Consider the following 27,694-nt stretch of genomic DNA (forward strand, 5'->3'; position numbering starts at 1 on the left):
CCCCCCCCAAAAAAAAAAAAAAAATCTCTACTGTTTTTTCACTTGATGGAAAAAAAAATTACATCTGTATTTTAAAAAATTAGCATGTCCGCTCATTAAGCCAATCAGCATCGCGCATGTTCCAATGTGACCAATCACGGACGAGAAATGCAAAGTACTGTCCATTTTATAAAAATAGCTTTTCCCGTCACTTTGTCTTTGATTGTTTTATGGCTTTTATATGAAAAAAATTCTAATTAAAGAGTATATTTCGATCGTATTAACCTACTTTGGAATGTATTTCTACACACAACGGCAGAGCCAAGTATTCAGGTTGGAGTAATTATTAAGAACAACTGGTCCACGATACATTATCTACTCTACTGTTACGTTAAAAGATGTATTCAAGAAAAAAAAAAAAAACTTACAAGTTACATTCATGTATCCTTTTAATGCTAATGCCAAACATAACCCCCCTCGACATTCTTTGCATCATGTACTTGGGTACTTTGAACCATATCAGTGATTGCACAAATACCCAAAATCCTATCAGGAGTTACTCTGCAAACCCTCCTCGCAAAAATCTACAAGGATATGGAAATGGAAATGCGTGTGATTAAAAATGAAGGCAGCAAGACTGACAAAAAGAGCAGCCAAACAACTCAAAATGGAGAAAAACAACATGGAGGAAACAGTTAGCCTTTATCGAATTTGACAAAATTTAAAACGGGAATACTTTGTTGAATTTTATGAGAAGAATCCTATCGTTGGGATCTTGCGTGTTAATTTTCAGACATCTTGCGGATCATGTAGTTCAGGATGCCCCCGTGACGGAAATAGGCCAGTTCCACGTCCGTGTCAAACCTCATCCGGACACTAAACGTCTTTCCTGTGTCGAGCTGAAGGTCGAACGAGAGGGGGAAAAAGGACGTTAAAAGGCCCAAATGTGGACCCTGCGAGGGTGCGCGCGGGCGTACCGTCACCGCGACGACCATCCTGGTGGTGATGTTCTCGGGGATGGCGACATGGTAGCGCTCTCTTCCGGTCAAGCCCAGACTCTCGGCGCTGTCTCCCGGTAAATACTCCAGCGGTATGATTCCCATGCCTACCAGATTGCTCCGATGGATCCGCTCGTAGCTCTCAGCGAGAACGGCCTTGATGCCCTTGGATTACACGAGGAAAACATGAAGGCAGTTTATAAATGGTCATTCATGGGAACCGTGAGAACTGGTTGGGGCCACCTGTGTTGGACTTCCACATATCTTTGGAGATGTGCTCTTCCTCACAGAATTGTTTTAAATTCAGCGACACTGGAGAGTTTTCAAACACGTATGGCTTTTTTAAAGTCACCGCATTTCAACCGATTCAAGTCCAGACGTCGACCGAGCCACTCTAAACCTTCATTTTGTTTTTAAGTTCACTTGCCGGTGTGTTGTCCTGCTGCAGAACCCAAGTGCTCTTCAGCTTGAGGTCACGGATGGACAACACCACAGCTCCACGTATTTTTTCCATTTGAGGATAACGGTTCTCACCGTGGTTCGCTGGAGTTCGAAAAGTGTAACCCTTTCCAGGTGCCAATTTCTCTCTCTCTCTCTCTCTCTATTCTGTTCTTGAAGTTCTTTGGATGGTGCCCTCATGATTGAACAAGTCTGAAGGTAATCAGGCTTTGGTGCGCTCTGTGATCTCTCACTTATGGAAGCCTTCAAGGGACATTCTTACCAGTAATAACGGGCCTTTTGCTGCCCAGTCTCTTGAGCTCCCAGAGCCGTACTCCTTCCCGGCAAGGATCAACAGAGGCACTCCCGACTGGCCGTATCGCTCCGCTGCGTCAAACACATCCATCTCCACACAACAGAACAATCAAATTAATTGATGAGGTCTCTAGATCACAGATTTCACCTATTGCGGGTGGGTACGAAATGCTTACCATTTCCCCAGTTGGGAGGTAAATCGTTTGCGGCGCCTGCTTGTTGAGGAATTTGTTGAACAGACGGATGTTGGCAAACGTCCCCCGGGCCATGACGGCGTCGTTACCTCGACGCGAGCCGTACGAGTTGAAGTCACGAGGGATTACACTGTGAATACGTTGGGAAAAAATAATAAGAAGAAGAAGAGAATTCAAATGTGACAAAAGGCCACGTCATTTCTTTCACAACCTCAAAAATGAAAACAAATCCCCACTGCTGATTTTTGGGATTGAGAGATGAAACGTGCCCCCAAATATTCCATGGAGCACAGGTGTCAAACGCAAGGCCCGGGGGGCCAGATGCGGCCCGCCACATGATTTTATGTGGCCCGCGAAGGCAAATCCTGCGTATCGACTTCTGTGATTTTTGTCATAATTTGAAACAAAATTTCAAACTGTCATATCATAAATGTTGACATTGATATATTGCAAGCATTTTTGTGTTACCCAACATCAACAAAAGTTGGAAAAAAAACAAAAAACATTACCCTTGATTTCCGATTGCAAAACTAGTTGGTAAATTTAATTTGCGAATATGATGGATCAATTAAAAGATTTTCATGGTTTCAGTCATAATGGATACATACGTACAATACAACGAGAGGTCACTTACCCTCTTCTTGACAGGTAGCGGGCTGCAGGGCTGCTTCTGTTGATGTTTCCAGCGGGAGAAATGTGGTCGGTCGTGACCGAGTCGCCCAAGTTGAGCAGCACGTAGGCGCCGTCGATGGACTGTGGAGGGTTTAACTCCATGGTCTGGAAAAAAAAAAAAAAAGACAAATTATCAGCAAGTCTCTATTAGCATGCTAAGACCAGGAAAAAAAAATAGCTTTTCTAAAATTACGTTTCATTTACCAAACCATCAAAAAAGGGCGGGGACTTGATGTAAGTCGACGCGCCATCCCAGGGATACAGCTTGTCCGACGGAGCCACCAGAGAGTTCCAGCGTTCGTTGACTTTCTGCAACCGGGATCCACAATTATTTTCCCCGAGTCTGCTTCCCGGAACGTCTTTAGACCAAATTGGGACGGTACCTCAATTTTCTCGTACACTTCTCTGAACATTGACGGAATGACAAACTTTGTCTCCTCGAGCTGGATCTCCTCCCTTGTGGGCCAGATGTCCTTCAAGAAGACTTCTCGACCTTTGGAATTGATTCCTTGAAAGAAAACAAACAAACAAACAAAGGGGAACCAGAATAGACGGCAATTCATGAAATGTCAAAGACAAAGATGACGCAATGCTAAAAACCAAAACTCAGGAACTAAAACTCACACACGGCTACAATCGTAGCCAACAAATCATTTGAAACGTGCTGCGACTCCCCACTTCGCTCACCAATAGGTTCTGTCATAAAGTCAATCTTTACGGTCCCGGCGATGGCGTACGCGATTACGAGCGGCGGCGAGGCAAGGTAGTTCGCCCTGGTGTTGGGGTGAACGCGCCCTTCAAAGTTTCGGTTTCCGGACAGGACACCTGCAGCCACCAAATCTCCCTGAACAACAAATACACACACGCAACCATCAACGTGTTGATGAAGTGTATAATAGAATGAGCGGCTGCTAAATATAAAACGACGGCTTGCAAAATAAAGTTTTCTACCGCGCCCCAATCCCTGCTTTTATCATGAAAACTTGTAGTTTGTAGCTATTGTTTTTATAAAACATAAAAACCCTGAGAGCGGAGACCAGAGCTGCTGTTGGCCACAGCACACGCCTAAACACTCGCATGCAGGCTCCACCACCGCCGCTTTGGTTAGCAACAAGGTCTGGGCAACGTAGAGCAAAGACGAGCTAGACACGCCGCTTATGTTTACTTTTGATATTATTGGAGAAATATAAAAAAAAAAAGAAAAAAAGAAAGAAATGCCGTCGCCGGGGTATGTGCGTAATCGAAGAAAAAGTGGTTCAACTGGATGAGATTTCCTCTTTTCCGAGTGGGAAAGGTCTGGTCTGATGCCAAACTAGAAAGTCCAGGACATTGGCACAGCCTGATCCAGGATGAAAGCACAGACAATACAGTGCACAAAAAGCTAATTCTGTATTTTAAATATAAGAGGCAACATAACATTAAGCTTAAAATGGTTTGGGAGCATCATCATCATCATCATATCACACACCCCCCAACCCCCTCCTCGTCAGTAGCTCGCGAGAGGCTGGCTGCTTGAAAAGTAGATCTTGGGGTAAAAAAAAAAAAAAAAAAAAAAAGTCTGGGCACCTTTGCGTTAAAGCTTGTGGGATGGATTACAACTATTTGTTGTACCTGGGTAATGGCTTCCACCACTGGTTCCGGGAGGGGTCCACTGTTGCCTATACAGGTCATGCAACCATAACCAACAACCTCAAAGCTAAAAAAGCGAGACAGAGAACAAATAAATACCACATTACAAATCACACATTTCTTTATATTATTATTAGGCCCACAGCGTTTGGTAGCAATTGGACAAAATCCGGACAAATGTATTAATTTTTTAAGGAAATGTGGGAATGGCTACTTCAAACCAAAAACTTTCCAGCTTTTATTATATGCATATACATGAAATTTCACATTGGCAACTAAAACTGATTTGAGAGCTGAATTTTTGAAAAACGGGCATTCCCCACGGCTTTGTATCGGGCCTTCACAGGTTTTGTTCATTCGTTCAAATGTGACATGACACAGACAATTATCTTGCGGGTCTACTCATGATAAATATGCCTACAAAATCTCAAGTTGAGCGTCTCGACTGCACGAGTGGTTCGCAGCTTACCCTAACTGAGACAGATAGTCCATGACGCCACTCTCCTTCAGGTAATACGTCACCACGCCGCTGCCGGGTGAAAGGCTGGTCTTTATGTAAGGCTTCACGCTCAAACCATTCTCAATTGCTTTTTTTGCAAGGAGTCCTGGAAGAAAACTACAATTAAAAACATATGAGAGGGAAAAAAAAAAAAAAAATCAAAATAATAATAATAATAAATCGAGAAATCAAAATGAATTGGCCCACCAGCTCCGAGCATGACGGACGGGTTGCTGGTGTTTGTGCAGCTGGTGATGGCTGCGATCACGACCGAGCCGTGGCTCAACGTGTACTCTTTTCCGTCAAACCGGAAGGGGACCGTTGTGCTCTGACAATCCGGAGCCACGGCAAAGCCTTTGAAACCTTGCTGAAGTTCCGGTAAAATAATAATTAAAAAAAAAAAACAAAGATTTGGTCAGTCGACCAATCAAAAAGCATGAATTCTTGATGCGGACATTGCTTAAATGTTATCAGACAATATGGCCGCCCTGGGCCTGACTTTGGAAACCTCAGCTTTTACACGAAAGCGAACAAATGATAAAAATCCAAAGTCACCTTGGCTCCCAGGCAGCTATCAAAGTCGTTTTTCATGTCAGAAAGAGGAATTTTATCCTGAGGTCTTTTTGGCCCACTACAGCACGGAACCACAGTACTGAGGTCCAACTCTACAACCTTCAAGAGAAACACAAAACTGTCTAGTACAATTTAACATCCTCTTGAATATGGTTTACGGGGTGTCAGGTGTCAGGACAGACCTGACTAAAATCCGGATCCTGGGAGACATTGCTGTAGTCCCGGAACATGGAGACGGCTTTCAGGTACCTTGTAATGTACGCCAGCTTTTCTGCTTCTCGCCCTGATCCAAGAAAAATATCAAAAAACAAAGCCACGGGCATCGTCAAATTGACTCAGGAGTTGGCCCTGGTCGGTCTCTCACCGGTCTGCTTGAGGTACTCAATGCTGACGTCATCCACCGGAAAGAACGCTGCGGTTGCGCCATATTCTGGACACATGTTTGAGATGGTGGCTCTGTCCGCGATGGACAGCTGAGCTACGCTGGGCCCGAAGAACTCCACAAATTTGCCCACTACGCCCACTTGACGGAGGTGCTGAACAAAGCACACATTCATACGGTCAACGATATTTTACAAAAAAAAAAAAAAAGATCCATGAAAACGCCATCAAATACCTTGGTGACAGTGAGAACAATATCCGTGGAGGTGATAAACTTGTCCGGGCTCCCATACATCTTGTACCCCACCACCTCGGGCAGAACCATGCTGATTGGCTGACCCAGCATCACTGCCTCTGCTTCAATTCCACCCACACCTAAACGTGGAAAGAAAAATACGATGATGAAAAATGAGAAATATCGGTAAAAACTAATACATTTTTTTTTTGTTGTTGCAGTGAACCCGGTCTAAATTCAGACTTGCTTGTATAGTGCGAAAACCCATCATTTAAAAATCGGTGATAAACTGGGGCTGGGGGTGCAAAAAAAAATGGCAGGGGTGTCAAACTAAAAAAAAAAAAAACTAAACTAAACATACTTAAATCACTGACATGCAGCATTAACACAGCAGCAACATGCTAGCAAAGCGCTAACAAGGCCAGTTACACCCCCAAAAAAAACATACTGGTAAAAGTCAATTCCTTGGCACATATATTCCACCGGTCTCACCCTTACCTTTTCCACTCGAGTGCGTTAGAAAAAAAGTCGCGGCTTATAGGGCCAGAAATTATGGTAATTTTTGGCGTGCGCCGCATTGTAGTTACGTATTTCCCCTCAGAGGGCCGTTATGACTGCGGAACCATAAAAACCTTTAACCGCCTCATCATATTTACACACGAAATTTATGAACTAGTTTTGGAATCAGAAATCAAGGGCAATGGGTTTCTATTGTTTGCTTGCGATATCTCAACGTTATCATTTATGATATGACCATTTGAAATGTTGGTACAGATTTGAACAAAAATCATTGAAAGTTGATACACATGATTTGCCTCCGAGGGCCACACAAAATCACCCAGCGGGCCAGATCTGGCCCCCCGGGACTTGAGTTGGACACCCGTGTGCGAAAGGTGAACCACCTTTCTTTTGAAACAGAGCGCCTGGAAGCACTCGAGGTCCAACAGAACTACAACTTACCCCAACCCAGAACACCGAGGCCATCGATCATGGTGGTGTGGGAATCCGTGCCCACCAGGCTGTCCGGGTAGAAATACCCTTCGTGGTTAAACACCACCCGGGCCAAATACTCCAAGTTGACCTGGTGGACGATTCCCGAGCCGGGTGGAATGATACGCATGTTCCTGAAAGCTTGCGAGCCCCACTAAAAAGAAAGAAAGAAAGAAAAAAAAAAGTGTGTGATTGGCACGAAGTGGATCCACAGGTTAATTGGACCTTCTGCCGTGTACGAAAGTAGACGCGCATTTAATCGTTCCATGTCATGCACGAACGGAGAAAATTTGTGTCACCTGGCACAACTTTATACCTTCAGGAACTGGAATCGCTCTCTGTTGCGTTCAAACTCCAAGTTTTCATTTTTCTGCAGGCTATCAGACCTTCAGAAAGAAAAGATGATTACATTAGAGGTCCACTGTCATGAAAAGCATGATTTTTAGTGAAAAAAAAAAAAAAAAAAAAAAAACGGCAGCCGGTGTGGACCCATGGAACCGCCCCCCCCCCCCCCCCCCCCCCCCCGCCCGCCAAAACATGATTTTGACGAATATGGCTTTTGGTAACTCCCGCCATGAACATCCTCTTGTTTTCGAGAAGAAGCAGAAAGTGACGGGCAGGAACGCACTCAATCGGACGCTAGTTTTACCTGCTGGAAGCTAGCTCGTTGTTCCTTCGTGTTAGCCAAAATGCCGGCTCGTTGCATTGCTGGATATTGTCCGAACACTCGTTAGGATGGATTCGCTCTTCATAACTTTTGCAAGATCTGGTTCATGTGGAAAATGGATTGCGCAGGTGCAAAGGACGAGAGCTTCGTGGGTTCCAAATGACAGCTACTCAAAAAAAAAAAAAAAACTATAGTTGGGGCGTAATCCGTAAGTCAGGGGTGCTAAATGCGTCGATTTTTTGGCCTTGTGGATCGCAACTGGCCTTGTCGACAAGGCCGAGCCGCGGTGGAGATTCGCACGGGGAGGTGGTTTGGCCGTGATCCGCATATCATCTAAATATGGCTCGAAACGATAAGGTCATATTGCCCCGGTCACTTCACTCGGTTGCGAGATGTTCTCTTCTTCGAAAAGAGCTTCCGTGTCAGAAAGGGCCCGTTCGTCTCCCGCAGCAGAGGCCACACCGTGGATGTCGAATGAGACTTCCGCAACTTTGCGCATGGATGACGCGCTCTCTGCTCAATATGTATTTTTTCAAATAGATATTAAAGTGAATAATGTACTATGTATTTTTCATGACAATATCTATTTTAGAATGGGGATGACACCTGGGCTTTAAAGGAGCATTCAAAAGCCCACGGAACCATGTCGGCGGTCTTACTTTTTATTAAAGTCCACTTGGACGGAATGATCGATGACCAGGTCAGCCGGGCAAATGGGATTGATCTTCTCGGGGTCGCCGCCCAGCTTCGTCACCGCGTCGCGCATGGCGGCGAAATCGACCACGGCGGGTACGCCGCTGCGAGTGCAAAAGGACACGTGAAAAGACGGGAATACGAAATGCCACACAGCAGTCGCAGGTTGGCCAAAGTCTCAGTGGCAGAGGATGCTGACTGAAATGAGGTTGAGTGGAAAAAATGTCACTCGGACATACGTGAAATCCTGCAGGATGACGCGTGCCGGCCTGAACGGAATCTCCACCGTCCGCGTCTGGGTTTGCTTCCAGTCCAGGATGTTTTCCACGTCGGACTGCTTGACCAGAAAGCCGTCGCAGTTCCTGACGGCGGACTCCAAGAGGACCCGGATGGAGAACGGCAGGCTGGCTGCGGACAAGAACACGGCCAGAATATGCGCTGCTCACTGGAAGTGGACATTTTTTGGGAATTGTGCTGTTCAGTATTTTGTTTGAGAAGAACTGGTAGAGTTCAGAGATGGTCAAATTGTGTGAATATGTCAAGGTTATTGTGCATTTTAGATTCATCTTGAAATTTGAACCGAAATCCCGCAACCCCAAACCTTTTGAAGACAAGTGAATGACATTCAGATTTTGCAGCAATACGGGATTTCTTACCATATCTGGGATCTTCAAGTTTGGAGAGATTATAAAACAGCTGATTTGCGACCTGAGGATCCAGAGGCTCGACTAAATGCTGGAAGGGATTCGTCGCGGTTCCGGCCATCCTCTCCCAGTAAGTCTGTGCGAATCTACGAACGTACAAAGGAGTGTTTTGTAAAAATCTGTAAATCAATCAAGGTCTATGGATATATGTTGTACATCTGTGTGTATTGACAAAAGTAATGAACTTCTTCTGGCAAACATTTCTGTTTCCAAACGCACGAATTAAAAATTTAAAGCACAGGTGTCAAACTCAAGGCCCGGGGGGCCAGATCCAGTCCGCTGCATGATTTTGTGTGGCCCGCGAGGGCAAACCGTGCATATCAACTTCCATGATTTTTTGTGATGATCTGTTGCAAAATGTCAAATTGCCATATCACAAATGATAGCGTGGAGATACTGCAAGCATTTTTGTGTTACCAAACGTGAACGATAGTTGCAAAAAACCCACGACACTTGATTTCCGATTTCAAAACTAGCCCGTAAATTTCCCATGTAAATATGACGAGGCAAAAGATTTTCATGGATTCACAATCACAACGAATGAGTTTGACACCCCTGATTTAGTCATGCGATCAGTACAGTACAATTTTATTGACTGTTTTGACCCCGCCCACTTCCCCCCTGACCTCAGACGACGTCATATTACTGAATCAAGTTTTGTTTGCCCGTCATTTTCCTTTAATCATAATAATAATAATAATGAATCAGTGCAACAATGAGGAAAGTTGACGCTTGATGGCAGTATGTTAAAAACCCTTCCAGGCAGGCAGCACAATAATCTGTTTGAACTCCACTCCTCGTCGTATTATGTTTGCGTCCTGTCAAAGTCGAAAGTCTACGGCACAGGCCGTCGCTTAGCATGATTAGCCACCTTTACTATAAGATGGATTTTGACAGAATGACAATTAGGATTTAGTCGTGCAACTTTGTGCACCGGCGTAGGGTAGTTTTAGTTATTTCGCGTGCAGAAATAAGTTGCATAAGTCGAAGTTCGCGGTTAAGCTAAGACTCGAGCTCATTCGTTTTGCAGTGCGTGCGGGGAGGGCGAGGGAAAAATAATTTGCGTCGATGTCAAATGCGGATCTGTGCGATAAGTGACGCCTGACAGGTGAGTGATGTGTTGCTCGTACCTCGTCAGCAAGAACGCCGCTTGACGTCGCAGTTACCCAATCCAAATACGGAAGTGTGCCTGTGGAGCGCACACTGTACGGCGGCTCCACTTGGACGAAAAAGGCGTTTCACGGATTCGACCCAGCAAATGACCGTGAACGTTACAAGCGCTGCATCTGGACTAAAGTTAACAACGAGTTTGCATTTGTAAAATATCACCGATGTTTACATTATACTACATATCACAGGTGTCAAACTCGAGGCCCGGGGGGCCAGATCCGGGGCGCCGCGTGACTTTACGTGGCCCGCGAAGGCAAATCATCGGTGTCGAAATCCGTGATGCTCGTGAAAACGTGTCCCAACATTTCAAATTGTTACATATCATAAATGATAATGTTGAGATATCAGCATTTTTGTGTGACCAAACATGAAAAACTCACCGCGCTTGATTTCTGATTTCAAAACCATGTTCATAAATTTCATGTGTAAATACGATTTTCTACGGATCCACCTTAGCGGCCCTCTGAGGGAAATCGTCACTACAATGTGGCCCGCGACCAAAAAAAAAAAAAGTTTTGACTCCCCTGCTAAATATCGTGACAATTGTAAATTGTATTTTACATTGTCCAACCTGTCGTCGTTCACTTTTCAGTGTCACTGCATTGCATATTTTGAAATCATACACATCCAGTATATATATAACTTTACATTGCGGAATTTCACATCGCTAACGTCGGTACTGCAAACTCGTAAATGAAATGATCACAAGAACTGTTCTAAAAAGCCTCACATTTTTAACATTTAACGCCCGTGCATAAATGCCCCCCCCCCCTCCATACATTTAGTGTGGCCTCTCGGCGCTTCCCTACCCCCTCTCGTCATCCACACGAGAGGTGGAGTTTGACACTGAGTCCCAAAGCAAATGTTGTAGGTGTGGGAGACTCGAGCGGTATAGCAGACGGGGGTGAATGATGGACCAGGAGAGGAGGTGCCATACAGGTAAGGACATGTAGCTTTCCAGAGAGTTTTATTTATTTTTTTTATGCCAAATACCGTTGTATGCTTCTTAGATCCTTTACACGCTAATGCAAAAATGGGGTGCATCGCTTACTAAATGTCCCACAAAACAGGGATTCCCTAACCAATGTGTGAAAGATCTTCAGGTGAGCAACAAGAAATAAGCCAATTGCACAAAATAATGTATCTTTGTTCGGCAATGGTGACATGCAGAACAATAACATTTGTGAGTAAATTGGGACATCTTTTTTGGTAACTTCTCGTGTAAAATATGTTACCCCGCCGGCTCAATAAATCTTGGGAAACCCTGCCATAATCAGATCTTGCGACTTGATGTCCGTCTGTTGGTTGAAAAATATCTTTGCATGCAAATTTAGCCCGTGTTGTTAGCGGAAGTGGCACACACACCGTTCGCCGCAGACTCAAATCATCTGCAAGCTGTTTATTTTATAAGGTAATGTAAGAGGAGTTTGAAATGATGTTAAAGTGTTATGAAATATGAAGGTGATGCATGATGGGATGTCAGGTTTTTGCAGTTTCAATCCCCAGTTTGGGGGTGCGGCAACTCAAAAACAAAGTTGTGGAAAGACGGGCCTTGGGGGTACACAATGTTGTGTTTTGTTGATCCAAATGATAGTTGCCGGGAAATAAGTGGCGGTTGTGACGAGCCGCCAGAATTAAGGTGAGAAAGGGTGCCGTGGAAAAGACGCCGCGGAGCTTCCCCGTCTGAACAAACTTAAAATTCCTTCGGTGCTACGCAGTCAGCAGCTTTTTGGGGTTTTAGCGCCGAGCAGTCCTACGCCAGGCGCCGTTAAACGTGTTGTTGTAGCGGTTCTATTTTGACGCGTCAGTCAGTCGAGCGCCGGCATCCGCCGAGAGGAGCCGTGAACAGACGTGTGGTGGGGGGGGGGGGGGGTAACGGATGAGTTTGTTGGGGAATCCAGACAAGTGGCCAGGAGGCAGAGGTGGGGGGTGGGATCACGCATGACTTCGCAGTCCGTATTTTGTTTGGCGGTGGCAACTTGTTTGCGGCACTGGTTCTGTACGATAAAATGCGACTTTCAAACACGGTCTGTCAAGTTCGCAAGGACGAGCCGCAGCTTGTAAAGGTAATTACAAGGCGTCTACCCCAGTAAAAAGGGGCTCATTGTGCGAGGTGTCATTGTGGTGCAATGACAAGCGTGACAACTTCTTCCTTCCGGGGGGGCTGAATGTGGAAGAAAATCAAGACGACTCATTATCTTTTCCTCTATCGTCGTAGCTTTGTGAAATATCAATATTGTTGATTCTTAATGGTGTTTTTAGATGTCTCGACGCCAAATACCAATGTTACGCTTCATTGTGTAGTATCAATGTGACGGGATCAAATATTGATATATTGCTTATATATTAAAATCCTGACTCAACATAAAATGCCGATATATCGTTTATCTTTTATCAAACAGTATCAACACGACAGCATCAAATATTGATTCTACAATGACGACATCAGTAGCAACCTTGATTATCAATACCGCAACCAATCATAACTACTTTGGACATGCCGCCATCAAATATTTCTATGTTGATGAAACGCATTGTTACCTTTTAGGGTAACAATATCGATGCACCACCAAAAATATCGATACCACACTGACTCCTATCGTGATATTTTAGGCTGCAGTATAAATGCAGCAACTTGAAATATCAACGTTGTGATGATTCATCGTTATCGGTACCGCATGAATGAGTCACCCTCAGAATTATCAATGTTGTGATGAACTGCCATGTTTACTTACTCACTTTTCTCACCTTGTCATGACCAGAACACGGGGTTGGACTCAAATGCACGACTCGGGAGACGTAGAAGCAGTTCGGAAAATGCATTTATTCAGTCCAGTATTGGGGATCAGGCAGGCAGTCAACGGGAGCAGCAGTAACAAGGACGTCAGGCGTAGGAGGCAGGTCAGTGGGCAGGCAGGGGTCGGTACACAGGAGATCAGGGACGGGATTACGAGTCTGCGGGAATGAGGCATGAAGCAACGATCTGGCAAAGGCCAGACCGTGCGCGTGGTCCTATATAACTCGGACGAAATTACTAGAGAGGATGCGCTGATTGCGGGAGGTGCGTACCGCATCGTGAACCGGTACGGCCAGGACAGGGACCGGCACACCTGTATTTTTTGTCAGCCATTCCACTTACCCGATTGACTCCCCCCCCCCCTCTCCACCCCACAGCTTCCATCTGAAATGCTAAAAGCACAAAGCCGCAGGCAACACATTTCCAAGACGATGCCGCGACAGGAAGTGCGACCCTAAAGACCATGAGCACCTCTCTCGAGGGCGAAGTCTGAAAAGCGGTTGGAAGCTTGCGCGGAGTCGACTTGCTTGGAACAGGAAGAACGATGATGAAGTCAAAGGGTCAAACCTTGGGGCTGCTTCTCTTCCTGCTTCTCGGAATGACTTGCAACGGTTCCCTTGTCAATGTCAATCGGGCTTTAAAAGTGAGCCGGGGTCAGTCGGCCTACCTCCGGGATGGTGACCTGCACTTCCTTATCCCGCTTCAAAACGATGCGTGCAAAGTGGAAGTGGTCTTAAACGAGCCCATAACCCAAAGAGTGGGAAAATTCTTGCCTCGGGTAATAGAACATCACACAACAAAGACTTTATGAGTTCTTTGTTCCGGTGTGCTGGGTTCTGTGTGAATAAAAAAGGTGCCTAAATCTTGGATTTCGCTTTTCTCCAGGTTTTTAATTGCCATTATCAGGAGAACGAGATCAGATATGTCCACAATGGTTCTCCACTCTTAACGGAGGACACAGTCAAGCTTCGAGTGTATAGGTACCTTGATAGAACACACTGTTCCTGATTTCACATGCAGTGCCTCTTAAATGCACATCTATAACAACACAAACACGACAATTTGGAAGTATTTTCTTTCTATTTTGTGTTTGCATTTATTGGGGGATCAACTACATTTACAAAGCGTTTAAAAATTGGCCTTAAAACAAAATAACCACCCTGTCTTTCTGATCAGGTTCACTGAGACTGAAACACACATTGAGGATTTTTCTCTCCATGTCGAAATCACGGAATCCGACTGCAGTCGAATCAAGCTTGGACCTACATTTTTGCAAGTTCCGGTATATGGGATCTCTGGTAATATTGATGGGAACGTGGTGTCCTTCCACTACGAAAGGCGGTCCAGCTTAGAGTGTAGCATCCATTTCAGTAGCCAAGATACTCATCTGCCAGCTCATGGGCAAGTGGTTACTGGAAACCCAGTGGAAGCCGCCAAGAGAGGGGATGTGCCACTGAGCTACGTTGAGGGTAAGGGCTACATGTCGGAAGCAATCCCCGTGATATCTCTCGAAATTAATGCGAAATATTTTTCCAGAACCTCCAGCTAGTTGTGATTCTGATGTCTGCCTTAAGGGTGTGAAGCCCATCCGGTTCATCAAAGTTCCCTGCGACCAATTCTTGTTGATGGGGCTGAAATACCAGCACATGACTCCGCCGTCACCTGACATTGACTACATCGCAATCAGGCTTGACCTCAAGGACACCAGGAGTGGCAACATATATCAGGCAATTTAACTTGTGTTGAACAATTGTTTTAGGGCAGGGGTCCACTACATTCAGTGCGGCGATCAAACAAATATGGAGTATATACGGGGTCCCTAAACCGCCCTGGGGGACACTTCAAAATCGAACGACCAAATTTGAACCTGGTATACATGAACAGCGCAACATTTGGTATGCATGTCTGTCATGAGGAGAACTCGCAAAAAAATTCTAAAAAAACCCAAGCCTGAAGAGACATGACGCAACATTCAAGCAAATGTGTGGTAGAGGTGGGGCCCTACAACAGTGCCCTGGGGAAGGCCATTTTTTTCCAAATTCATCCCCTGGAGCCAGTTTGACTCACAACATGAAATTTGACAGACATGTCTATCATGAGACCAAAAAAATTTATGAGCCCAAAAAGACACGAAGTAAGCTAGTTGGGAGAAATGTTACTGTTTAAGTACACTGTGGGAGTTAATCATTTGAAGATTTTACAAATATGAATAGACTTCATGATTTTGAACCATGGGTTTGGTTTCTTATGAAGTCTGAACAGATCTGGATTCCAGTGCAGATCACAGACGCGCTGGTGAACCAGGCACCAGCGTTATCCTTTACGCCGACGTTTATCCTAGAAGTGGACCAGTTCGTCCTCACCCTGCTGTCCACCACCACGTTAGACGCTGAGGATGAGGAAACTCCGCAAGACAGGCTGATTTTTAACATCACCAAGGCACCCTCCGACGGCTTCATCACTCACTTGTCCGACCAAACGCGCCCAATTAATTCCTTCACATGGTTGGATTTAAATGGCATGCTCATTGCTTATCAGCCCCCCAACTCCTCTCACACCCAGCGCAGGAACATTGAGGTTGTATTTTCCTCACACGTTTACCGTCTAAAATATTGTGGCGGAATCCATGTATCTCATAAATACTTCCTCCTTGACAGATGGAAATCGAAGTTAATGATTTCTTTTTCAAGAAGAGCCCACCCGTGACTGCGCACATGTCCGTGCGGAATGCCGACACCAATGCGCCCAGAGTTTCCTGGAACATGGGTACGGTCAGTTTTGTGGATTGGTTCTTTAGCATTTTGTCCAGCAGGGACATGACGTCCGGTTCTAAGGCGGTAACAGCTGTGAAATTACAGGATTTGACCAACGGAGCAATTTGTCTTCTAGGTCTCAGCCTATTGGAAGGTCAATCACGTCCGATAACATGGGAACAGCTCCAGATTGTTGATAATGACGACATCGAGGCTGTCCGTGTCATCGCTGTGGATGGCCTTCTGCATGGAAGACTGACTGTAAGAGGTATAAAAGTTACTTTCCATTCTATTCTGCTCTAGTTTGTTTCTGCATTTCACTCTTAAGCCAAATAAATAGACTTTTGAGAAGGGGGTAGAATGTATGTATATACACAAAATACCAGAGTCAGTGAGCCATTTTTGCCATCTCCAGGTGGAAAGGGCTTCACGTTTTCCATCAGTGACATTCAAGCCGGGACGGTTTGCTACCATCACGACGACAGCGACTCCACCAGTGACTTCATCGTCTTCCGCATCACTGATGGTCACCACCAGACCCGTCACAAGTTCCCCATAAAGATCCTCCCGAAAGACGACAGCCCTCCATTCCTCATTGCCAACAAGTTGCTGGAGGCGTCACAGGGTCAGAAAACACTGTTGAAGGGCACCGACCTTCAGGCTTCCGATATGGACTCCAGCAGCGACTACATCCTCTTTAACGTCACCAGACCCCCACAGGCAGGAGAGATCATGAAGTTCCCAGGACCAAAGCTAACAGGTCAGAGAAACCCATCACATACTTTTTTCTATACCCTGAGTGTACGATAAACCCCCTGGCGGATGGTGAAAAACAGAGTAACTGACACCTCCACCACCTAATTGCCTATACTGTATTAATATTTTAAAACATTACAACGACAACTAAAGAGTGTGTCGAAAGTCTTTATACATGCCCGTTTTCTTGTCACTTCAATATGCTTTTTGGACTTCAAAGTGCTCCAACGCTGTCCGAGGCAAGTTTCTCAAAATAGGTTATGTTCTTGACACTTCGCATAGACTTTCCCTGGCTTCGCGCGAAGGCCTGCTCCAGAAGTTTGGTGCTCTCATAAGTGTTGGTAAATGGTAATGAAGGGCAAAAAGCTCATCAAACAGGCGGTTAACTATCACTGTATACAAGAACATTGGTTTGGACTTCGATATCCCACGTTGCAAACATTTTCAACTATTTTTCTGTTTTCTCCAGGTTACCCAGTTAGCACATTTCTGCAGCGGGACCTCTCCCGGTCCATGGTTTACTATCGACACACAGGGAATGAGGTCTTTGATGACTCTTTTGAGTTTGTGCTGTCAGATTTCCAGGATCCCCCAAACTTGTCAGAGCCCCAGGTATACATGTTGGCACTTTGTACATTTGCTTTCATACAAACACCACAAAACGTTTGGGTTCGTTGGTCTTTCAGGGAAGATTTAACCACAAACCTAAATGTACTTAAAAAAACAAACAGGTTTTCGTTGGTTTTTTTTCCATCTTTCTGTCATGAAGGTAGTGCTGTTGCACATTGAGCCGGTAATGGACAAACCACCTCGGGAGGTTCCTAGCGCCAGACGGAGTCTTGTGGTCAAAGAGACAGATGTAGTCCATATAACACAGCAACACCTTCACTTTGTTGACAAGGACTCACCCGGCAGTGATCTGACATACATGGTCACAAGTCCACCTTTCTTCAGTGATCATCACAGGTCAGTGTGCCATACTCCAAATATGTCAATTCAGGAAATTTTTGTTTGCAAGACTGCAGCAGAGAAATAGTCTTCCAAACACGAATTTGTGTAAAAAACGTACCGTCTGAGCTTTGTGGTGATGTTATTGTGACGAGCAGCAGCGAGGATGCAGGGAGGTTGTTCCTCGTGGACAGCATACCCAAATTCACCAAAGACACCAACGCGCCAGTGTTGAGGCTCTTCACGCAGGTAACTACTTTTCCGTCTGCCAATGCAAATCAGATTTTCACAGGACGAAATGGGAATTCCCATTTTACGGTCTGACTTCACGTTTGGGCTTCTGAATGACTGTCTTCCTGGTCCTGGTCTCAGCATGCCATCAACTTCATGAAAGTAGCCTACATGCCCCCAACTGTGGATGTTGGCCCTTTTCCTCAGTATATCCAGTTTGTTCTCTCAGTAACCAATCAACACGGCAAAAAACTCGATGGGATCAGCTTTAACATTACTGTGGTACCAGTGGACAACCAACCACCACAGGTACAATATAGCAAAACCCAAAACAGGACCTTCTTTCTTTTCTTGATCAGAATACTCAGAAGTGTATAATGCACCATTTCAGGTCATCACTAACCCTGTAATGGTAGACGAGGGTGGTGAGTGCCGGCTTGGTCCGGAACACCTGCTGCTGTCAGATGTGGACTCCGTCGAAGAAGCCTTGCATTTGGAGCTTCTGAGGGAACCGCAGCACGGAGCGTTGCAGCTGAACAATTTTCCACTGAAACCTGGACAAACATTTAGTTTGCACGACCTGACAAGTCATATAGTTAGGTTAGATAGCTTCATTCTCGAAGATTCATTTATGCTCATTTTCATGACTTAGTCTTAAGCAGAGGCGGCAAAAGCAGTCAACAGCGTACAGTACTGATTAAATTCCAAAGTGAAAGTAAAAAAGAGAGACAAAAATATTCCTTACCTGTATGCTTTTTAGGGTGGCATAAGAAACTTTATTGCACTTTGTCTACATCTCTTTTTTTATTGCATCATTCCCAGCAATTAAATAAAAGTAACAAGTCTGTTGCAACAAAGTCAGGAGTAGACATCGCAAATGTTTTTTTCAAATATAGAGAGTAAAAGTATAAATCACACATCAAAGAACCACTCCTCTAGGGGTTAATAAACATTCATGATGTCTTTTCAGGTACAGTCACGATAATTCAGAGACTGCGAAGGACAACATTGAACTAGCGGTCACAGATGGCGTCAATAAAATCAGTTTTATTCTCCAAGTGAAGGTAGGTTTGCACATTGGCGAGAATGACATGTGGCGAGTCCATTTTTATAGTCACTTGATCAAGTACAACAAACTATCACAAGCACTGCAATTGTTGTTTCATTTTTAGGTATCTCCTATAAATGATGAAGTACCGGTGTTGGTTGCTGGCCTGAAACCGGTGCTCGCATGTGGCGAGGGGCAGACAATTGCCATTTCATCGGAGTACATCGACGCTATCGACGCAGACACCGACAACAACAGCCTCGCCTTCCTGATTGCACGACAGCCCCGCCACGGGCTGGTGCTGAGAAACGGCATGGTTGTCGACAACTTCATTCGCGCGGACATCAACGCAGGCATGATCAGCTACAAGCACACGGGTAAAAAGAAAGGATGGACGACGAAATTATTCCGCCCTTGTTCTAGTCTTTTATCTCACGAGGAAGCGTTTAAAACCAGGGAATTATTAGTGTTGAGAAATATGATCTTTGACTATTTCTTTTCAACACTCCGATGTCAACAGTATTCGGATATGACAGATGATCATGAGCACACGGTATCTGCAAGACGTAAGGAAGTATCAAGTCATAACCATGAAGGTTTAAGCAACGATTCGATCAAAAACCTCATCCGTGAATCCAAATAGAAAAAGCCCCCTCCATGAAAGTTGCGTCATAGTGGAGGACTACCGGTGGGTTACTGGGATTGTGGGGATTTCACACAAAAAAACTAGCAGACCATCATTAAAATGTACGTTTTAAAATGTAAATCGGCAAGACCTATCAACGGACTCATGTCGTTCAAGTCTAAGCCAAGTCTCGTGAATACAAAGTCAAATTGATTCCAAGCATGTCCTACAATTGGCAACGTCAACAGTCTGACGAGTTAAGTCATGTGACTTTAGTCATCTACCTCTGTGAACACGAACAAACTTTTGTGTTTTTGGTTTCAGGGCAGGAGATTGGTCTCACTCCGCATCATGACACCATCACCTTTGTGATTTCTGATGGAGAAACTGAAAAATATGCATTATGCTGTAGCGGAAGAAAGATGAATATCGGAAGCAGGGAAGCATCTCTCCCCGTCTATGACCTCCAGATCACCATTTTGCCCCTCAACAGCCAGCCACCCTCACTTAAAACAGGTGGACCATTTTATGTCAGACTCGTGTGTGATATCTGGAACAGTAACAGTAACAGCATTGCAACTCGAACCAAAATTCTTTGCTTCGGTTGCAGGAGACACGTTTGTGGTAGATGAAGGTGGGAGGGCCCAGATAAAAGCGAGTCACCTGAAGGTGTCCGACGTGGACACAGTCGCCGATGAGCTGGTGGTCAGTTTGGTTACCCTCCCTCAGTTTGGCTACCTTGAAAACGTCCTCCCGAGACCTGGCTTTGAGAAAAGCAACGTGGGCGTGAGCATCGGTAAACATTGGGGACACAGTTGGCTATCTTTACCCAGTGCAGGTTGTTTAAAACGTTCTCCCGATCATTTCGGTTGCATCTTTCCCCTCATCTTAACGTTTCATACGATGTGGACTGGGGAGCAATAGTTCTCTGTTACAAAGCACAAATGCGTTATTAGACCACATGATCATGGAAAAATGTTTTTTTTTTTTTTTTTTAAAAAGTGTCTTATTTGTCTCATTTCCCTAGACTCCTGTTTTTACAGAGATATCGTTGCCGGTCAAATTAACTATGTGCAGTCCAGGCACCAAAACCAGGAGCCGACGGCCGACCAGTTTATCGTCTACGTTTCAGACGGCAAATTCCGCTCTTCCCACGTAACGTTCAACGTTGTGGTCAACCCAACAAACGACGAGATCCCGGAGTTTGCGGCTCGAAATATTACAGTGAGTTCTTCTCTTCGTTAGTAGCCACAAGGTCCACTGAGTACTGTTTTCCCGTTTAGGTACAAGAAGGACAACTGAAGCATCTGGACCAATCTGTGTTAAATGCAACAGATCTTGATCTACCCGAAAATATCCTGCTCTTCCATGTTGTTCAACCCCCTCGGCATGGCAATATCATTCGCCGCCGCTACGTTGACACACGTCAGGATGCCAATTTGGAATCCGCTGTGGTTGACTTCACAATGGCAGAGCTCACAAATGGTATGTGTAAGTCGATGTTATGCCAAAACGTACACGAGTTTACCGTCATAGGTTTTGGCTTTCTGTCTAAACCCAAGAGAAAACTACATTTTTTTCCCCCGTGTCGTATCTTCAATGTCTTGCAGGTAAAGCTGTGGCGTACACACATGACGACTCTGAACATTTAGAGGACAGCTTTACTGTTGAATTATCGGACGGCAGACACAAAATCCAAAAACGAGTGACGGTTGAAGTGTTGGCAGTGAACGACGACAAGCCTTATTTAATAAGGTTAGATCAGAAGCATTGAAATAATACCATTATTGAATTGGCGCTGAGTTCTTCAGGATCTACGTTTTAGAGCAAGTCATGAAAGGTATTCCCCGTGGCTCTGTCTCGAGGCCCCATATCAAATCCACATTTGTTATGTTGCAGCATGTCTTTAACGCGTGAAACTTTTTCATGAGTAAACTCATGGGCATGCCTACAACATTTCATGTTGCTACCATCGCCTACACAACATTCATATTTGACCAACATGTCAACCAAATTTGATCTTGCTGGCTGACATAGGCTGAATTTACAACCGTTACAGCACAAACACAACCGATTTTGGGGGGCCCAAATGAAACCTCAAGCGTAGGTGAAGTTTTTATTACCACAGCTCTATGTGTGATGCTAAACATTTGTGATGGTGCGTCCTTCAGAAACAATCGACTGGAAGTGGAGCCAGGAGAGACCAGACTCATAACCAGTGTAACCCTCTTCGCACAGGACCATGACACTCCCTCTTCGCAGGTCATGTACATATTTAAAAGTGTACCCACACAAGGATTCCTACAGCTTAAGGTCTGTGGACTGCCGTACAGGGTATGTTTTCAACTTTTTAAGGGGAGGGCACCTCAGTTGGACTGATTTCTTTCACAGCATGTTCAGGACTGGCTGTTGCTGAAAGAAGGGGGAAACTGTACTCAGGAAATGGTAGACGTGAATCGTCTGCGCTATGTGCACAGAGACTCCTTTAGTACTACAAGGCAGGACTTTTTCATTTTCTACCTACATGACGGACAGAATCAGTCTCCCTTGCAGCAATTCAACATATCTGTCAAACACGTGGAAAAAGGTATTTAAATACCCCCCCCCCCACAGTCAGTGATATGTTGTACTGAAATATACTTTTTCTGGTGTCTGTACGTTACTTTAGAACATATTTACATTTCAGAGTTTCTACTTTTGCCCAAGTACAGAGTTGAATCAGGACTTTCATGATTTTTTTTTAAACGTTAACTTCTACTTTAGTAGTACTTTTCCACCTTTGCCTAAAGTCCTTAGCACATGGACAATAGTTTAATTTGTCTCTACTCCTTGTGGTTTTTTTTTTTGTTTGTTTTTTTTTTTTTTTATCCAGGAAGTATTTCCATCTTTGTCAGGCCTGTGAGTGTCACCCGCGGCGGTCACGTGGTTCTCACCACCGACCTGCTATTGGCCACAGACGCCGCAGGCCGGCCTGAGGAGCTCGTGTTTGTCGTGACCACGCCGGCGGCTCATGGATATTTGGAGAACATCAAACATCCTGGAGTAACAATCTCCACCTTCAGCCAGATGGATGTCACGGCAAACCGTGTAGCCTATGTGCATGACAAGCGAGCAAGCACGCCCACAGAATTTATTCAGTGAGTCATGAGTAATATCTTTGGGGAAAATTATACAGAGATCATATACATTTTTAATCTATATTTTTGCCCTCCCACATTTTTTCAATACTTTTGACACTTGATATGGCCCATTCTCTTTTTTTAATTGAGAGTACAGCGGACCAGTCACATAATCGGAGTTCGGCATTCGCAAATTCACCGATTTGTAAACCCCAAGCCCTTAATCAAAGTACACAAATCCCAAAACCTCGTTCTAAGACTTAAGTTCCAACAATCCAACCATTTTCTTTTACCTTTCCTGTCTTTGGTCAAATCAATATCCAAGGTGATTATGTTTTGCCAGGTTTGTTGTAAGTAACAACGAAAGAAGCCGGAAAGGGGTCTTGGAGGTGTCAGTGGAAATGTTTGATCACATACCGCCATCCTTGTCCAACAAAGGCCTTCTAATTCCCCAAGGGTTCACCATGACCCTGACTCCAGACTGCCTCTCCATGTCAGACCCTGACACTCCACACGGTGCCCTGGTCTTTAAACTGCTGCAACCTCCTCGCCACGGGGAGCTGCTTTTACACGAGACCACGCTGACAGCCGGTTCCACTTTCACCCAGCAAAACATCGAGGAGCTGGAGGTCACATACAAGCATAACGGAGACCAGTCACAGATCGATCAATTTGAGTTCACTGCCACCGATAGCACCCATCGTGGCGTCCTGGTGGATGGGAAATTACATCCAGAACCGCTGTTTTTCATCATTCAGGTAAATGAAAAAGTTCAAGGGTTTGGGCCCATGCTCGCTGTGTCAAGGCCTTTGGAATGGCTTCATTTCCTTGTTTATTTTCAGGCCAAATAAATCAACTATTGTGGACCAATTTTGGCTGTTCTACTCCCTCCACACTTCAACGATTCAAATAATTGCGAAATTCAAACTGTTCATCTCATTCATAACCTATTGGCAACCATCTTCCACATTCCCCATATTCTTACTTTCCACAATTCTACGGTTTCCATGAAAAAAAATTCCCTCTGAAGACTTTTTTAAAAATGTAACTTATGCTTCCATGTTTTGTAATTGATTCAACCCATTCTGATTATCACAACTTTGAACGCTTCAGCTCATTCGAGTGAACTATTTATCACGATCCCTAAATACCCACGTTTCCCACATCTCAATCATGACAAGTGCAGAACTTTTCTGACATTTTTACAATGAGCAAAGTCTCACATTCTCCATTTCAATCAATTTTCTACAGTGCTTCTGTTCACCGTCAAAGCTTCGACAGAACTTGTATCTCTAGTTTTGAGTGGATATTTGAGTTAATGATCTCTGGTGAATTTCAGATCGAACTTTTGGATACCTCACATCCCGAGGTTGTGAAGTTGCTCCCCCTTTGGAAGGCGGAGCTGTTGACCGATGGACGATACGGAATCTTTTTGTCATCTCGGGAGCTCAGAGCCAAAGACAACGACAGCAAAGAAGAGGAGCTGATGTTCTCCATTGTTCGGCAGCCCCATTTCGGTTACCTCGAAAATATTACGACAGGTCAGGGGGGTCTTTTGCCCACAACGCCGTTTAGTTAAGAACTGGAATTTGACCCTTGGGTTTCCCGTAGGTAGTTTCGTAAGACAGCGGATCCCTCAACTGGATCTGAAGAGAAGAATGATTGTCTACATCATCAATCCAGAGATGGAGTCTCTGACAGACAGCTTGGAATTCAGGGTGTCAGATCCACATGGGAACACTGGACCTTCTTGCATGTAAGGTTGACAAAAATGATATAAAGTGTTCCCTGGCGGATGATGACTGACCTTCATCATCATCATCATCACTCTTGTTCTTGCAGACTACAACTGAACTGGTCGAGTGTTGAGCTATCCCAGACCGAATACTGCGCGACTGAGGAGGAGAAAAGGGTCTCAGTGGAAATCAGCCGAAAAGGAAATACAGCAGAGTCTTCATATGTCACTGTCAAGGTCTGTCAGACATGCTTTTCCGCAGATTGTTTTAGAGGGTCTCAAACCGGGTTCCAGAGTCTGACTTTTTATCCTGACAAAAGTACATCTTTGCTCAAATCAAGATTTTACTTTAAAAGATAACTTTGTTGTCATAACGTCACTACTTCTCATTCTTATTGTATTTAAGGATATGCATCGTAGTTGTTATGAGGGTGTCCACGGAAGACTTTTCCCCCAGTAAAGTTCGAGAGCCCCTTGTTTAAATACTTTAATTACACTACTAATTACAGTACTGATATGGAATTGGTCACTCTTCACAGGAAGGTGCCTTTTATTTTTTCTAATTTCTTTGTGACAGGTGAACGAGGTGACTGCAACTGCCGGAAAAGATTTCCTCTCGAGATCATCTTCCCTTATCCAATTTGATCCAGGTACACGCATTTTTCGTTCAAAATGTTCGCACGATTCCAGGGTTGAATTGGTCAGCCGTGATATTACGTTTGGTAACATTTCGCTCGAAGCGCTGCCACCTCGTTTGCAAAAATTTGGATTAAATTCCCCTTCCTTGAATAAAACAGATCTGATTTGGCCCTACTGTTAACAAACGTCACAGTTACCTATTTTGCATCGGTAGACTAAAAGCCACAAATGTTTGTAATACGTGTAGTAAAGTCGTAGCGGATTTCTGCCTCTGAAAGGGGTCACTAGGAGGAGCTTGAACATTGAAGTCATTCAAGATCAACTTGAAGAGGCAGATGAAGAATTTGAAGTTCTCCTCATTCTCCCAGAAGGCACAGTTATTGGCAGCGTCAAGAAAGCTCAAGTTACCATCAAGGACTCGGGAAGAGGTACATATTTAGGATTTTTTTGGGATGCATAAAAGGATCAAACGCACATTCAGGTCTTATTATTCGTCCACAATTGGAAACCACAGGGCAGTGCAAGCAAAACCAGGGTCACGCATCGTCTGTCCTCAGGGGAAAGATCGTTCAGTCGGATAAATATGTTCAGAAATTATCTGGAAGGCTCCAGAAACTGTCACTCGGTACACAATCAGCTGTCCATGAACAAGTAAGCTTCTTCAAAAAGAACATCAGTGTTGAAGACAAATCCAAATCTGTAAGTACAAGGAATTCTTATCCTTCTGTATGAAGTTTATTTTTTAAATGGACTTAATGCATATTTGATTAAAGTCAGGAAATGCCAAAGTTGTTTTGAATTTCAGAAAGGAAGAAGGGCAAAGATGCATGTCGTGAGCAAGGTGGGTAAGCAGCGGGCATTGGCAGAGCTCATTAATTTGAAGCATGACCCTCAAAGAACATTACCCAACCCTGGAAAAAGTAAAAATGTGAGTGAAATGAAATACAGTGTACTTGAACCTTTTGGGACATTGACCCGTCTAGTTCAGAAGTAATAATAGCAGACAGGTACTTTTTTTTTATTATTGTTATCATTTCTTCTTGGCTACAACTGATACATTTGCACACAAGTCATGTTCGCCAGAAGTGATGGGAATTTTGCATTTCAACCCGGCCGCCAATCAGATTTTTTATTGCAACGGTGTCTCCTGGAGATCCTGGAGGCCAACAGAGCAGGTCTCTGTTTAATCTATGATTTCAAACCCAGGAAAGGAACAGATTTCTGGCCAACCCAATGTTGTAAGGGACATTATAGTCAAGATCATATGAACCGAGACCCCGTTGAAACAAAGACTTTGCGCAGTTGAAGACTTTGATGAGGTCAGGGCAAGGCGAGACAGAAATGTTAGGAGACGAGGGGAATTCCAGACCAAGAGCTGGAGGAGTAGAGACCAAGTTGAGACCAAAACATTGAGGAATTGCAGGAAAATCGAGACCAAGACTGAGGCATTGAGGGCAAGTCCAAATCAAAACATTGAGGAGTGGAAGGAAAGTCGAGACAAAGATTGTGCTGTTGGAACCGGGTTAAGACCAAGACTTTGAGGAGTTGAGCCTATGTCTAGACAAATATATGTCGAAGTTGAGACCCAGACTGTGGAGTTGAGGCCAAATTCAGAATAAGTCTTAAGTGTTGAGACCAAGTCTAAGGCTAAGTACAGACCCACTATTTCTGTATCTTGAGGCAAGATTCAAGCCGAGATAAAAGTCGACAATCTCTAAAACTGGTTTTGAGACATGGTTTCTATAAACGAAGAACAACATTGAGGACTATCTCAAAATTCACACGTACATCTTTTTTCAATTGTCATTATTCCTAGCTAGAAATGAAACCACTTGCCCACAAACCCCAAGCAACGACGTGTCTCACAATAGATGGTGAAATCTGCACCGTGTCCTCGGGGTTGGACCTTTCGCAGCCGGCACTGCTACATCCTGATCAAGAAGCACAAATCGTCGTGGACCGGAGCGAATCGAAGCTGTAAAGAGAGGTGGGCGTGAGCGTGGCGTGAACATCACTCAGGATATAACTACAGAATGGAAATCCTGTGAAATGTGACGCTCAACTTTGTCTTTTCCAGATATAAAGGCACCCTTGCAAGTGTTTTCTCGAAACGTGACATGGATTGGCTGTGGAACTTTGGCAGGAGGCGACCGTTCTGGATTGGTCTGTAGACCAGTTTTTGCTTGGCGTGTCCAATAAAAATATTTCTCATCATTTTGGTCACGCTAAAGGATGTGATATATCCACTTTTTTTCAATTAAGTCAATTTTACATAAATCAGGAATAGACTCTAGGCATTGTTACTCTGATAAAAACAAACGGTTTCTTATGACTAATCATATTTAAATCTCAGAGAAAAGCATTGCTATGCATTGATTATATTGACAACCTTCATCTGCTTTTCCCTTTTTATACCCTTCCAGGCCTGACCGAGAGAGACTCCCAAGGATCCTGGGAGTGGGCGGACGGCGGAAGCGTCGTCTACACAAACTGGACCCGGGCACCGTCGCCCTCCAGCGTGAAGGGGGGCAAAAAGTGTGCCCTGGTGTGGTGGAGGGCAAGATGGCAAAGAAGAGACTGCAAAAGTGGCAGAGCTCACAGCTTTATATGCGCCGTCAAGATTTGAGTCCAACCGAGGGCGTTTCATCCGTGCCCTGCATTTGCAAAACAAAAACAAATCAACTTTTTGAAAAATGTTGCATCGCATTTTTTTCCATTTACTGTATGTATTTATCCTAACCACCAGAGTATTACTTAGCATGCTTTTAACATACTTTGTGATTATTATATGCTGTGACAATGTTTTTTATATTACTGTAATAAACCGAAGAACACCCAAGAATCCTTTTTTTAAAAAGTTTTATTCCTGTATGTGTGTTTGTTCTTTCCTAAATTACCATATATGA

The 27,694-nt window shown here is 44.4% G+C and overlaps 2 protein-coding genes across 4 annotated transcripts; one reads left to right on the forward strand and one right to left on the reverse strand.

Annotated features, from left to right (window-relative positions):
* Positions 1-92: 92 nt before the first annotated feature.
* On the reverse strand, positions 93-18,160 carry aco1 (aconitase 1, soluble). Of its 3 annotated transcripts, XM_061809132.1 has the most exons (22): positions 18,026-18,160; positions 17,513-17,656; positions 8,920-9,053; positions 8,503-8,671; positions 8,230-8,367; positions 7,220-7,289; positions 6,874-7,057; positions 5,914-6,053; positions 5,662-5,833; positions 5,480-5,580; positions 5,280-5,396; positions 4,932-5,091; positions 4,695-4,830; positions 4,208-4,292; positions 3,284-3,440; positions 2,980-3,104; positions 2,801-2,905; positions 2,559-2,701; positions 1,907-2,054; positions 1,699-1,821; positions 957-1,142; positions 93-878 (listed from the first exon to the last, which is right to left on the reverse strand). In XM_061809132.1, the coding sequence occupies exons 3-22, from the start codon at positions 9,026-9,028 to the stop codon at positions 762-764; spliced, it is 2,685 nt and encodes an 894-aa protein (XP_061665116.1). In that variant the 5' UTR covers positions 9,029-9,053; positions 17,513-17,656; positions 18,026-18,160; the 3' UTR covers positions 93-761. The 3 variants fall into 3 exon arrangements, 2 of the variants coding, with proteins under 2 accessions (XP_061665116.1, XP_061665117.1); XM_061809133.1 differs by lacking the exons at positions 17,513-17,656; positions 18,026-18,160 and adding an exon at positions 10,098-10,221; XR_009793432.1 differs by lacking the exon at positions 93-878 and having other exon boundaries at positions 1,008-1,142; positions 1,221-1,821.
* Positions 10,761-27,638, forward strand: frem1a (Fras1 related extracellular matrix 1a). The gene is made up of 36 exons (XM_061809142.1): positions 10,761-11,076; positions 13,312-13,712; positions 13,820-13,914; positions 14,111-14,403; positions 14,471-14,661; positions 15,188-15,511; positions 15,592-15,700; positions 15,824-15,955; positions 16,103-16,447; positions 16,913-17,055; positions 17,213-17,409; positions 17,550-17,640; positions 17,764-17,931; positions 18,014-18,222; positions 18,593-18,686; positions 18,795-19,047; positions 19,620-19,811; positions 19,906-20,091; positions 20,323-20,519; positions 20,579-20,780; positions 20,906-21,050; positions 21,467-21,608; positions 21,687-21,882; positions 22,168-22,432; positions 22,758-23,172; positions 23,754-23,955; positions 24,026-24,170; positions 24,257-24,386; positions 24,727-24,799; positions 25,067-25,216; positions 25,303-25,487; positions 25,594-25,716; positions 25,832-25,963; positions 26,660-26,775; positions 26,866-26,951; positions 27,212-27,638. Exons 2-36 carry the CDS (start codon positions 13,479-13,481, stop codon positions 27,412-27,414), a joined length of 6,363 nt encoding a protein of 2,120 aa, XP_061665126.1. The 5' UTR covers positions 10,761-11,076; positions 13,312-13,478; the 3' UTR covers positions 27,415-27,638.
* The last annotated feature ends 56 nt before the right edge of the window (positions 27,639-27,694 follow it).

Source organism: Syngnathoides biaculeatus, chromosome 21 (assembly GCF_019802595.1).
Source record: "Syngnathoides biaculeatus isolate LvHL_M chromosome 21, ASM1980259v1, whole genome shotgun sequence".
NCBI classification, from domain to species: domain Eukaryota; kingdom Metazoa; phylum Chordata; class Actinopteri; order Syngnathiformes; family Syngnathidae; genus Syngnathoides; species Syngnathoides biaculeatus.

Bases quoted from the DNA above. Each gene is read 5' to 3' on its own strand.
- frem1a (XM_061809142.1), top strand. From the start codon at position 13,479: ATGATGAAGTCAAAGGGTCAAACCTTGGGGCTGCTTCTCTTCCTGCTT. The intron at 20,520-20,578 runs GTGAGTTCTTCT...TTTCCCGTTTAG, and splicing joins TTGCGGCTCGAAATATTACA to GTACAAGAAGGACAACTGAA. The intron at 25,488-25,593 runs GTAAGTACAAGG...TTTGAATTTCAG, and splicing joins TTGAAGACAAATCCAAATCT to AAAGGAAGAAGGGCAAAGAT.
- aco1 (XM_061809132.1), bottom strand. From the start codon at position 9,028: ATGGCCGGAACCGCGACGAATCCCTTCCAGCATTTAGTCGAGCCTCTG. The intron at 5,581-5,661 runs GTGAGAGACCGA...TTCTTGGATCAG, and splicing joins TGAGTACCTCAAGCAGACCG to GGCGAGAAGCAGAAAAGCTG. The intron at 5,092-5,279 runs GTGACTTTGGAT...CCGGAACTTCAG, and splicing joins ATAGCTGCCTGGGAGCCAAG to CAAGGTTTCAAAGGCTTTGC.